Here is a 13,880-nt window from a genome sequence, read left to right as displayed (position 1 = left end):
CATGCTGGGAGTTGTAGTTTCACAGTAGCTGGAGCGCAGAAGGTTGCTGATCCCTGCTCTAGGAGATGTATGTGTATGTAGTTTGCTTACTTACTGGATGTTGGTAACTTGATTTTTATATGTAGAAGGAACCAGAGGACATTTTAGGAGTGCCGAATTTTAGACTAAAAAAGAAATAAATCACATTCAGATGTGGAGATGCCTCCACTTTCATCAATCACTGACATGTCATCTGTAAGCTATAAGCCATCTTGGACCCCCGGAGATGCCACCTTCTGATGTAGGAGTGTAATGTATAGGCCCATCTTATGTCGCCGGTTTCATGTATTTTAGGCACTTCCAGTTAGAGGACATTGAAATCTTTCCCAACCAATTCTCCACTTTTCATCATAGAAATAGACATTTGTTTTTGTATTCTATGAGCCGCGTAGAATAATTGGGGTCTCTTTTCTGGCCGAGGCTATAAAATCTTAGGTACTGAAGGGTCCTTGTTTGTTCCAGAAGGAGAAATAGACCAAAATATAAAACACATGTGGAGAAAAAAGAAAAAAAAAGTCTGTACAGAACAAAGCATTCATGTCTTCACCTGTGAGGTGTTTCTAGCCGCAGCTGGAATTTGGTGCAAATCTTCGGCATGTGGATAATAAGCAGGCAAAAGCCGAGACTCCAGATCACCGAGACTCATTGGCCCAGAACTAATATTGTCGGCGTCTCCCTGGCTTACTCCTGCGGAGGGAACAGATTTTCTTTTAGTGTATGAATTTCTAAAATGAAGAAATAAAAACCTCAGACTCTGCAGCATCTGATTTGCTGGGGGTCCGACTGCTTGGATCCCCACCAGCTGAGAGGACAGGGGACTGTGGTACTTGCTCAGCTATTTCTGTCTTGTGATCGGTCCCCGAGGTTGGACTGCCAGCAATCACACAATTAGGCCTCATGCACAAAGCCGTACCGTGTTTTGCGGTGCACAAATCGTGGATCTGCAAAACACAGATACCGGCGATGTGCGTTACACATTTTGCGGAACAGGAGGTCCAGGCCTCAATAGACCAGTCCTATCCTTGTCCGTTATATGGACAAGAATAGGACATGTTCTATTATTATTTTTTGCGGGGCCATGGAATGGAGGTAGGGATGCAGACAGCATACACAGTGCTGTCCACATGTTTTGCGGCCCCATTGAAGTGAAAGGGTCCACAGCTGAGCCGCAAAAAATGCGGCTCAGGTGCGGACCAAAACAGCGTTCGTGTGCATGAGGCCTTATCCTGTAGAAGAGACAGATGTTGTTCATGGGTCAGATCTTTTAATGGGAGATCTGGGTGACAAAATCCTAACTGCTGAGTCCGACTGCAGGGACCCCTATGGATTGCAAAAATGGGGGGGTCCTCATGTCCCCCGTGTGAACAGAGCATTGTGTGACCACTCCATTGACTTCTGTGGGGCTGCAGAGCACAGCGCTCTGCTATTTCCATCAGAGTCACAAAAATGAATGTGGCAGAGGCCACAGGAACCCCCATTCTCGTGATCCGTCCCTGCGGTCAGCAATCATACATTTACCATCTATCCTGTGGATAGGTGATAATCATAGCCAACTCCTTTAACCCCTTTAGGACACAGCCTTATTTCACCTTAAGGCTACTTCTACACGACGACAATAAGCCGCGCGACAGATAGGGCACAACTACACTGCAACATTTGTAGCGCAACATTTTGTTGCACTAATGTCGCGTGACAATTTTTATAATGGCAGTCTATGGTGTCGCACTGCAACATACTGCGACGCAACAGTCGCAGAAAAATCCATCTCGCATGTTGCAGTGAGACACCGTAGACTGCCATTATAAAAATTGTCGCACGACACTAGTGCGACAAATGTCGTCATGTAGACGTAGCCTAAGGACCAGGCCATTTTTTGCAAATCTGACCGACCAGTGTCACTTTAAGTGGTGATAACTTTAAAACGCTTTGACTTATCCAGGCCATTCTGAGATAGTTTTTTCGTCACATATTGTACTTCATGACACTGGTAAAATGAAGTAAAAAAAATTCATTTTTATTTATAAAATAAAATACCAAATTTACCAAAAATTTGTAAAAAATTGCAAATTTCCAAGTTTCAATTTCTCTACTTCTATAATACATAGTAATACCTCCAAAAATAGTTATTACTTTACATTCCCCATATGTCTACTTCATGTTTGGATCATTTTGGGAATTATATTTTATTTTTTGGGGATGTTACAAGGCTTAGAAGTTTAGAAGCAAATCTTGAAATTTTTCTGAAATTTAAAAAAACCCACTTTTTAAGGACCAGTTCAGGTTTGAAGTCACTTTGCGAGGCTTACATAATAGAAACCACCCTTTAGGTGTTCCACAAGAATTAATGGAAAATAGAGATACAATTTCAAAATTTCACTTTTTTGGCAGATTTTCCATTTTAATAATTTTTTTTTCCAGTTACAAAGCAAGGGTTAACAGCCAAACCAAACTCAATATTTATAGCCCTGATTCTGTAGTTTACAGAAACACCACATATGTGGTCATAAACTACTGTACGGGCACACAGCAGGGTGCAGAAGGAAAGGAATGCCATACGGTTTTTGGAAGGCAGATTTTGCTGGACTGTTTTTTTTTTTTTACACCATGTCCCATTTGAAGCCCCCCCTGATGCACCCCTAGAGTAGAAATTCCAAAAAAGTGACCCCATTTTAGAAACTACGGGATAGGGTGGCAGTTTTGTTGGTACTAGTTTAGGGTACATACAGGGCCGGCGCCACCTGTAAGGCGACCTAGGCAGCCGCCTAGGGCGCAATTTAGCAGGGGGCGCCGGCCCCGTGCGGTTTAAAAAAAAAGCGTTGCTGCAAGTTTATTTTTTTTTAAAAGTACGACGGCAGGCCCTCCCTCGCATCGGGTGGCTGCCGCCCTGCCCAGAGAGAGGGACTGACAGGAGGGAAGCGCCTCTAATGTAGCATGGCCGAGCTCTGTTCGGTCCGCGGTACAGGAGCTTTTGTTTCCTGTACCCGGCCGGACTGACAGGAAGTGCTCACTTAGTGTGCACTTCCTTTAAGTCCGGCCGGGTACAAGAAACAAATGCTCCTGTACCGCGGACCGAACAGAGCTCGGCCACGCTACACTAGAGGTGGGGGGGAAATGGAATGAGAGTGACGTGGGGGTGGGGGAATGAGAGTGACAAGGGAGGAGGGAAAGGGGAGAAGAGAGAGTGACAAGGGAGGAGGGAAAGGGGAGAAGAGAGAGTGACAAGGGAGGAGGGAAAGGGGAGAAGAGAGAGTGACAAGGGAGGAGGGAAAGGGGAGAAGAGAGAGTGACAAGGGAGGAGGGAAAGGGGAGAAGAGAGAGTGACAAGGGAGGAGAGAAAGGGGAGAAGAGAGAGTGACAAGGGAGAGTGACAAGGGAGGAGGGAAAGGGGAGAAGAGAGAGAGTGACAAGGGAGGAGGGAAAGGGGAGAAGAGAGAGAGTGACAAGGGAGGAGGGAAAGGGGAGAAGAGAGAGAGTGACAAGGGAGGAGGGGGGAGAAGAGAGAGAGTGACAAGGGAGGGGGGAGAAGAGAGAGAGTGACAAGGGAGGAGGGGGGAGAAGAGAGAGTGACAAGGGAGGAGGGGGGAGAAGAGAGTGACAAGGGAGGAGGGGGGAGAAGAGAGTGACAAGGGAGTCCCCAGAGCCAGACCTAGAGCCAGACTGCAGCCAGAGACCAGATCATCTTATTGTCCTGGTGGTAAGTAGACAATGCAATATGTTTATTATTTAATTGTTTAGTTATTAATACTACATTGGAAACTAATTTACCTCACATTAAAAGGACACTATAGTCCCAGAACCAGTACAGTTTAATGTAGTGGTACTGTGTCTATAGCCTGTTCCTGCAGAGAACAGACACTGTGCAGTACTGGTGGTAAAGGAGCACTATAGTGCCAGGAAAACAAACTCATTTTCCTGGCACTATATAGTTGTTAGGAGTGGGGCACCCTCGTGTCCCCCTCCCACTGGGCTGAAGGGGTTAAAATCCTGCTGATCAAGAGGACCATTACTTTTCTATTCAAATGTTTGTATGTCCTCCTCATGTTTGCTTGGGCATTTCGGTTCCACCACAGACTCTAAAAACAGGCTGATTTCAATCCTATGAAATTGGCCCCAAAGGAAATTAGATTGTGACGGTCCCCATTAGGGATGGAATTGAATGGAGACAATCTCTGTACAGTGCTGCAAAACAAGTTGGCTCTATATAAGCAACAGGGAAAAACTGTAATAGAATAATGTCTATATAACCTGGTATATTCACTTGTGCTCCATGGGATGACGGATGGATCATTAGGTGTCTGGCCGTCTGACCCGTAGTGTGGGCTCTGTCCATAAAAGCAGAAGGTCCCAACAGGATCTGCTCGGCTGCCGGTGTCAGAGGTGGCCTCTGACCTTCGCTGATTTCCCCCATGCTGTTCTCATCCCCAGAGCTCTAAAGTAAAGACAATAAATGGCTAAGTGAATACACCCCTCTGGAAAGACAATACAATGTCCACTAGAAGGATGCGGGTAGAACAAGCTGCCAATAAAATGGGTGTAAATGGGCTAAATTGTGACCCCCATGAAGAAAGCCACACACAATCAAATCCCTGCACCCATCACCTTACACAACTATAGTAACGAGCTTCATGCCCCGGTGAAGAAGGGCGAGTTACCTCTGGGCGGTACAGTGCTTCTTGCCGTGCAACAGAATCCTGATTCAATTTGGCCAAGAGCGACTGGATGGGGTCAGGACGTGCTCCTCCGAGAGGCCTGTCCACTACCTGTCCTTCACTGGGAGGATCCAGTTCCTGGAGGAAGAATCTTTCTGTTACTGACAGTAGTATAGTCACCCGTCAGCAGGGTCAACCCCTATATTAAACGAGCAGTACTGTCTTGGTAGGGTTGATCCAGCTGATTAAAATGATACCTGTCTTGTGAAAATCAGTTGTGGCGTTACCAAGAAAAATGAGGGTGGTATTATGTGGGCTTCAGTGCACTGAAGGAGGGGTGCTGGCAACCTCGATGCACTGAAGCCCTCATTTACGTAAATAAGTCTTTTTTTTTCTCTGGAACGCACATCTGATTTTTACAAGGCAGGAGTCATTTTAATGAGCAGGATCATCCCTACCAGGCAGTATGCCTGGTTTAATGGGGTTAATCCAGCTGACAGGTTCTTTAAAGGAGTATTACAACATTCGACATTTATGGCACCAACTGTTTCCATAACTCTCCATCAGGTGGGTCTGAGTCCAAGGGGTGGGACCCGCATCATCAGATACTTATGGCATATCCTATGGACGTGCTATGAATGTCTAAGGAAGGAATCGCCCTTTAACCTCCCAACAGTAACATTCAAATTAGAAAAACCCTCCCAAAAATTTATAAATGTGTCTGAAGTAAATCTTGGCGCACAACTCAGGGAACACAATTTCATTTTTAACCCCTTAGTGACATTAATTAATTTTAGTCTTAAAGGGGTTTTCTGGGCTTTTACTATCAGATCGGCGAGGGTCCGACTCCTGGCATCCCTTACCAATCAGCGAAGAGAAAGCCCGATGCAGTCACTGTATTCCGGGCCCCGCTCACTGTAGTATACGGTAATCATATCTAACTTGTGAGTATTGTTAAAGTACTCCAATCAACTTAAATCTAGCGCTGTACTATTTACTACTAACTTCTTGGCAGTCAGAAGGCCTGCTCCGCCCACTTTATGAATGAAGCAGGCGGCGCAGGCGCGTGACGTAGTGAGCTACGCTGCGAGCGCCCGGACTCCTGACTGCCAAAAAGTTAGTGGGGGATCTGTGGATGACACATAAGATAAGATGCTATATATGTGCCATCCACAGATGCCCCCATAACAGTGCCATCCACAGACGCCCCCATAATAGTGTCATCCACAGACCACCATTAGTTCAAAACCCACCAAAAGCAGACCTTTTGGTTCAAAATATATTTTTTATCATTTTCCTCCTCAAAAACCTAGGTGCGTCTTATGGGCAGGTGCGTCTTATAGGGCGAAAAATACGGTAATTAATTATAACTTTTTGTGAATTGGGACATTTAAACTTGCTTTTTTTTTTTTTATTCCAATTCCAATTTAAATTTAATAGGAGTTGGAGTCGGTTAATTTTTTGCCGACTCCAGGTACCCAAAATTGCACCTCCTTATACACACTAGAAATACCATGTATATCCATATTATACCCCAGACTGCACACATGTGACACACAGCTAGCAAAGTACATCTCTATACATTTCTGGCTGTAATAGAATACGGGAAGTCCCGGGGCGAGGACATTTCACAAAATCCAGTCCTTCAGTACAGAACCCTGGCTCTTTGGAACAGGGAAGGAAAATGTTAAGACGTGCGCAGGAAACAGATTTCAAAGTGATTACCATGTCATTAGCGTCCTTAAGAGTGCTGGATAAACTTTCCGTCACGTTTGGATAGATCAATCCACCTGCCGCCAAGGCTGGAACAAAGCACACACACATTAATTTTTCAAGACCGTAGCCTAAAAATAAAGATATAATGAAAATCATAGAAGATTCTAGAAAACATTACTACAGAAAAATATACCTGCACAATTTAAAAGCCAGTGCCCATAGCTGGCATCATAAAGGGAGATTCAGTCACAAGTGTACAGCCATGCAGTGTGCACAGACCCAGACTGGCCGTCTATTCCTAAAGGAGTGCTCAAACAGTGGGCCACTTGGCCTGCCTCTGTTAAAAAGCAGTTTTGCTGGGATTCGTGAAAAATTGCACCAAAACGACCACAATTCTACAGCAATTTCAAGTAACTGTGTTCTGCGGACCTTTGGTGACCTCAGAGTCACAAGGCAAAGGTCCTGCACCAGCACCACAGAGGTGGAGGACACCCACACAAGGAGGAGATAGAGGAGGTCCCCAGAACCATAGGGACCATTCAGTGTAAGTAAGAAAGGGGGCCACCATAAGGAGTAGTATGTGAGAGAGGAAAGGGGGGGGGGGGGGGGGTCAGCATGGTGAGCAGTATGTGGAAAAAAAGAGGAGGCTGCACAGGGAGCAGTGTGTGAGAAAATTGGGGGGCAATCAGGAGCAGTACTGTTTCACATGGCCCCTTTGTCACATAAGTGGAAAGGGGTGTGGGGAGCAGTCCATATAAAAAAAAATGAGGGAGCCGTCCGCGAGAAAGAAGGGGATGGGGGAGCAGTGTATGAGAAAGAGGGGGCATGGGGAGTAGTCTTTGGTTAGTGATGTGGGAGGCACAGCGGGCTATGGGATGGTTGCTAGTGGTGTGCAGTATGTGTAGTGTTGTCTGTGAGTGGTAAACACAGGGGTCTGATAGACCCCAGATTAGAGGGTTGAGTTATCTGGGGCAATATACATTGGCAGATGGGGTGTGGATGATTTTCAATCCCAGTACAGCCTTGAGTGTGTACCTGAAGAATTGGAAGCTTCTGCTTTTGTTAAGAATAGTCTTTGTCAGGAACGTTAAAGGGGTTGTCTAATCTCCATCTCCGCACCATGTCCACCAAAGTAAAGCGTGCCTCCGTGCATGTTCGGCCACCCTCTATTCACTTCTATAGGAGTTCTAAAACTAGATCTCCGTGCTGGACCCGCTCCTCTCTGGCACTGGTGACACATCCTAGCGATGCGCCAACAATGTCTGAGATGACACAACCCCATTAAGCTCCAGATAGGTTTAAGGCTAGTTTCACGCTCGTGTTAAAACGATCCGGCACAGTTCGTCATATCTGGCATAACCAGATCCTGCCTTTCCCGCCACAGTTCATTGACTATAATGGGACCAAGCGTAGATAACTGTTTAGGTGCTCCGGCCCTTTCTGGCTAGGCTGTTCCTCTGTGGAATAGTTTTAATGATGGTGTGAAACCAGCCTAAACCATACAGTGGTCCTCAAAGTATAATATCAGTTGGTGATGGGACGACCACAATAAGATGAAAACATTGTAATTTGAGACTCTGTGGGAAACTAGTAATTAGATCAGAAGCCCAAAAATCTAAAGATCATCTGAAAATAAGAAATTTAAGATAAGAAAACAATAAGCACAAAAGTAATACAGAGAAAGCAATTCCTTAAATATACCCATTAGAAAGAGCAGCTGGAATCTCTTTCTACGTTGAGGACAGGAGCTTTTTCAGGATCCTGTACAACACACAGGTTACCAGAAAATTACCTGGAGCCCAAAAGAACCCCCATGCTGATTGGCACCTGCTATGCTGCGCTGCATGCTGATCTAGCTGTGCCCGGCTATGCTAAGGGGAGATGTGAATGAAGCCGTACTAGAATCTCCTACACAGGTCTCTACTATATAGTTGGTTTAAAGGGGTTATCTGGGAAATAATATTGATAACCTATCCACAGGATAGGGAAACTGCTGCAGAGCACTGGTTAGCATGGTGGCCTCCCGGGCGCTTACCAAGCACAGAATATACATATTATAGCGGCTGTGCTTATTATTGCAGCTCCGTCCCATTGACATGAATGGGGCTGAGCTGCAACTAGGCCACGTGACCGATGTATGGTGACGTCACTGGCCTAGGAAGAGGCTGCGGCGCTCAAGGAGCACCAACCTCTTCTGACAGCTGATCGGTGGAGGCCCCGGGTGTCCGATCCCCGCCGATCTGATATTGATGACCCATCCTGAGGATAGGCCATCCATATTAATTCTTAGATAACCCCTTTAACTTTAGCTTGAAAGATGGAAGGGATACAAGTAATAAAAAAAAATTAAAAAAAAATTAAAAATTATGCTGTCGTATTTTGTTGCAGAAAAAGACTTTAGAATTGTACCATAGGATATAAATCTTCCAGTAGTAGCACTAGTTAGAATTGTATCCCATATGGAGAGAACCTCATTAAATGCTCTTTCTTATTTCATTTCTTCCAGCATTTACCTCTAGGAAGAACTACTTGTCCATAGCTGTACAGGACCTCTCCTTCTGAGAGCGGTTTGTCTGTGGTGTCTGACTCTGTGACGGTCACGCTGCTCTCCTCGGTGGAAGCTGAAGAGCTTGATGAAGAACGTGGAGGTGACAACATGTCTGGTTTTGGAGAAAGAACCATTGGCCTCTGGGGTTCAGGAGCTGTAACTGAGATTAAGCTCTTTGGTTCTTCTTCAGCCACCGTCATTACGCTACGGAAAGATAAGGACCAAGACGTAAAGAAATGTGCAGACATGGGTGAGGTGTGCTTAACCCTGTGCTTGCCTGTGATGTTCAATAATCAATAAGCCTACAAAAACTGGTGAACATGCGGATTATATTACATTGTATCCACCTTAAATATGATAAAAATTACTACGGGTCACTAGTGTTTGAGAGCTAGAAGCACAACACTTAAAGGGGTTCTCAGATTTTGCTATACTGATGTCCTATGCTCAGGATAGGTAATCAATATCAGATCGGCGGGGTGACGGCAGTTGTCACCCTGCTGATCAGCTGTTTGAAGAGAGCACAGTGCTTATTCCAGCGCTGGGTTCTCTTCTCTGTTTACCTGGTCACCATCGACATTGCAGAGGCGAGCAGGTAAATTACAGCACCTCCGTCCTATTCACTTCAATTAGAAAGAGACAGGGAGCCCCCCCCCCCTGATACTAACTGATATGTACAATAACGTAAAATATGCTGAATGAAAAAAATTTACTAATATAATATATACCTTCGAGTTTTTAGGCCAGCACAATAAAGATGTGATCGGATCACTGTCTTCTGTTTGAGTCTAATTGTCTGATGTCCTGTGGTAAGGCCACAGTTCACTGCATGCATTTTATATACTACTTACACAGCATCCTTGTACTGAACAGCCTCGACAGGAGGGTGAGGGTTTTCCTCTTCTAATGGCAGATCTGTATTGCTCCATGGATCAGGGAGAGGACTCTTTATGGAGGGTTGTTCTTTATTATCTTCTGATATCAGAGATGTGGGAGTATTCACTCTGCTCGGAGAAGCTACTGGTGTCATCGTGGGTGTAACAACTTGTATTAAAACACAATTATACACAGTCATTATTTAGAGTCACTTGCATCAAGAAATCCTTCACACACAAAGGGCCAGATTTATCATTAGCTCAGGTCAGAATAATGGAGTGAAAAAGTCCCAAACGCTAAAACTGCGCACAAATTAGCGAATTTTTTCTGCTCTGCACTATGCTCGCCAGTTTTCTGAAAGTGGGCGTGTTTTCTTATGTAAATGAACCTCTAGACAGATTTACTATTGGGACTATTTAAAAAGTCGCAAAAAAGTCCCAGTTTCACTCCAGTGAGGACCATGCTTATCTTATGAGACTTTTAAATAGAACATGCAACTTTTTCATAAAAACGTGTGACTTTTTCGTAAAGATGTGCGACTTTTGTAAAGCTGCTTACTGACGGATAAACTGCTACCTTCAAACCACATTTATTACAGTCTTAAAGGGCCGATCATAAATCTGACTTGGCTAAAACTGACTTTAGCCATATGTGAAAGTGGAGTGAGCTGTCAGTCATGATAAATCTGGCCCAAAATCCCATGTTACATGGAGATCAGTGAAACATTAGGGTAACTTCAGACGGGTGAGGTGGTCCAGGAAAATCAGTCCATGTGACGGACGCATTTCCCAGACCAAGCATGACCTGAACTCACTGCGTCATCAGTGATTCATGATGCTGTGAGTTCCAGGCCGACTGTGGGTCTACTGCACTGTATTCAAATGATGCTATTAGTACAAGACAGACCCGCAGTCCAGCTGAAACTCAGAGCATCATAGATCACTAGGACACAGTAAATTTAGGTCAGCCACGCCGCATCAGTCTGGGAAACGCATCTATCACAGGAACATTTTCCCAGCAGACACTCACCTGTGTGAAATGGCCTCAGACGAGCATGTTCCCCCCAGCAAACATGCTCCGTGCGGTAATTGAATTTCCCATTACGGACACTGCTCATCTCAAGTGGATTTGCAGCACCATAATGATTTATAATGTTGTGAAGTCCTTCCTGGCCCGTGAGTCTGTGGACCTCACATAATGCCTTGAATACAGTTCCACAGACTCATGGTCAGAAAGGAATTTACAACCTCATAAATCATTATGATGCTGTGCATGTGCCATTTCTCCTCTGACCTCGCCCTTTTATCGATAAGAGGGCGAGTCTGCCAGCCCTGCCACATTTACCATCTTCTACGGCAGTTTTCTGGTGTAGAAGAACATTGAAATCTACAGCAGCCAGGGTCAGGCGTAGATCTCAGTTCAGGCACATGGATTGCCGGATGCTCCACCAAACTTATGAAGAGGAATACGCCTGGTCATAAATCAGGCACAGCATGCAGCACAGTTCCTGGTTATCATAGCCTGGCGTGCGCCACTAGGCTATGATAAATCTGGCCTGAAATGTTTACCAATGTAATGCTAATCCATAAGAACTGGGGACCGATTACTAACACAGCAGTCCAATGTCCCCAATGTGCCATGTGGCTCATAACCAAAAACGGATGCAGTTTTGCAGCCAGTACAGATGAAGCACATGGGTTTTAGGTTCTTCACCTACAGTATACTTGTGAAATTACAGCAATTTGTGGTGAACGGCTGCTCCGATACAACAGCCAAGCCATAGTTTTGTAATGAAAGCTAACCTGCTTCTTGGTGAAGTTCAGGTTCATCCAATGAAGTCTGCGGAGATAGTTCAGGTGTTTTCACTATAATGACCTCTCTTGGAGGAGGCGGAGGAGACGATGGTGGTGTGCACTGAGGGGTGGCAACTGGAGTAATCTCAACACGTGCTGGCTGAAGGAAAGAGAACCTCATGTCAATCCATATATTATTCTCTCGGACGTGAGATTTAGACCAGACTCAGATAGGTGAGTGCAGTGTGAGAAACACATGTGGAAGTGTAATTTCCTGTTCTGACCTCTGCATTATAATGCTGCGTGTCCCTGCTAGACCTGGAATCTACTGAACTACACTGCCAGCTTTATGTCAGAACAATTCACTAGATTTCAAGTCTAACAGGAACACACAGCATTAGAACTCATTCCAGTGCCATGTGACCCTGTCAGAGGAGGAGAAGAGGTCAGAATGGGAAATCAGGCGTACACATGCAGGGGGGGTTCTCACATTGAATGCCCTTGTCTTAAACTAGACTTAGGATACATCTAAATGGCGATTTTGGCCATAATTGCTGTCATGTGTAGCAGGTCCGCCATAGGAATGAATGGGGTCGCAGGAAGACTTGCAGTGTTGTATTTTCCGGGATTCACGTGTCAAGGTTTCAAACGTGCAAGTCACACTGCAACCCCATTCATTCCTGTGGCAGCCTAATACACTTTCATCTTTAATTGTGCGACAACTGTCACGGCCAAAATCTCCATGTAAACGTACCTTAACAAACCCCCCCCCCCCCCCCTTTCCTAGCCAATACCCTATACATGCGGAGAGCACAGTTCTTACAGCCCACTCTATAGTATGAAACCTGTATGGGGTGAAGACGGAACAACTGATTGGGTGCACAGACACAAGGTTTCCTTTATAGCTGCACGTCATATACCTGAACCACAGGCTCCTTTGGTGGAGACACTGGCGCACGTCGAGTCTCTCTTTCACGCAGTATTATGGCGATGGTCTCTCGGAAGTAATCTTCGACATACTGGCGAATCAGGCTGGAATCTACAGGGACACCAGCATCAACAGACAACTGCAAGTCTTCTCCTCCTGCTGCCTCCACTGCAAAAGAAAAGAGCAATATTAACCCATTAAATATCAAATGATTTTTCTTTTTTTTTTTTTTTACTGCCTTCCCAGAGCCATAACGGGTTTTATTTTTCCATTCACATAGCCGTATGAGGGCTGGTTTTTAAGGGTCAAGTTGTACTTTCTAATGGCACCATTTATTATTGTATACAATGTAGTGGGAAGCTGGAAAAAAAAACAATTCCGCCACAGTTTTATGGTTTTTCATTTTTACTGTGTTCCCTATGTGGTAAAACTGACCCGTGCCTTAGTACGATTAGGGTGATACAAAATTTATATAGTTTTTCTTGTGTTTAAAACCATAGCATTCTTGCCATGATTTAGGAACATCTTGGCAAAAAAAGCACATAACCCCAATGTATATGACAAAAGGAAATTGCTGCAGACCTGGCATCAGTGTTGATGGAAAAACTAGCAACAAATCTGGACTGCATTGCTGGGTAGAACAAAAAGTGGCATAGCCCTGTCTGAACATGTATTTCCAGCTCACATCTGATTTCACCTCTATACAGATTTTTAAGATTAATACTTTTCAGCTCCAAACATCAAGTCTACAAGCAAACAAATGGTATCAGAACAGGCCTCATTCACAGGAAACATGGCCGCGGCTCCCCTGACCCGCCCTGACTCCATCATAGAGATTTAGGATACAGTCAGTCTCTATCTCATCATGGGGCTATTGTACTGTACTCATATGAGAGCCCCACAATCAGATAGGAACTGACTATCATAAATTGCTATGGTGCAGTTAGTCCAGGTCAGTGGATATGCTGCCGAAACATGGACCGAGTTTCCCAGGCCAATCACAGTCATGTGAATCAGCCTTAATTAATGGTCACCCCTATCATCTATGACATCTGACAAATAAAATTCAAAATGGAGTGTCATATCTGCTGTACTGACCAATGAAAACTGCCTTGAGTAAGCATAAAATGCCCTGTAAATATGATGAGATAAAACAATCCACCTACCAATATCCGAAGACGACGATTCACTATTCTCGTTGCTGTACGGGGAGGTGACGTCCTGTCTCCTTGAATCCATTTCTCTGATTACATTGGCCATAATTTCCTGCTCCACCCTGAAGGAAATAAAAAGAAATGACACACTGTAGCTACAAATTAAGACGCAATGTA

The 13,880-nt window shown here is 44.8% G+C and overlaps 1 protein-coding gene across 1 annotated transcript in view; it reads right to left on the bottom strand.

The window, feature by feature from the left end:
* The window catches only part of KIAA0586 (KIAA0586 ortholog), a 140,400-nt gene that overhangs the window by 48,844 nt on the left and 77,676 nt on the right, over positions 1-13,880 (bottom strand). The window contains exons 21-29 of the mRNA XM_040411277.1: positions 13,716-13,825; positions 12,542-12,717; positions 11,631-11,781; positions 9,804-9,996; positions 8,918-9,156; positions 6,414-6,490; positions 4,692-4,826; positions 4,285-4,468; positions 587-726 (exon numbers count right to left, since the gene is read on the bottom strand). Coding sequence (XP_040267211.1) covers positions 587-726; positions 4,285-4,468; positions 4,692-4,826; positions 6,414-6,490; positions 8,918-9,156; positions 9,804-9,996; positions 11,631-11,781; positions 12,542-12,717; positions 13,716-13,825 — 1,405 coding nt within the window. The remainder of the gene's footprint in view (positions 1-586; positions 727-4,284; positions 4,469-4,691; positions 4,827-6,413; positions 6,491-8,917; positions 9,157-9,803; positions 9,997-11,630; positions 11,782-12,541; positions 12,718-13,715; positions 13,826-13,880) is intronic.

This window comes from Bufo bufo, chromosome 11 (assembly GCF_905171765.1).
Source record: "Bufo bufo chromosome 11, aBufBuf1.1, whole genome shotgun sequence".
Taxonomy (NCBI): Eukaryota; Metazoa; Chordata; class Amphibia; order Anura; family Bufonidae; genus Bufo; species Bufo bufo.
Note: the sequence above shows the minus strand (reverse complement) of the source record. Positions and strands in the feature narration are given on the sequence as shown.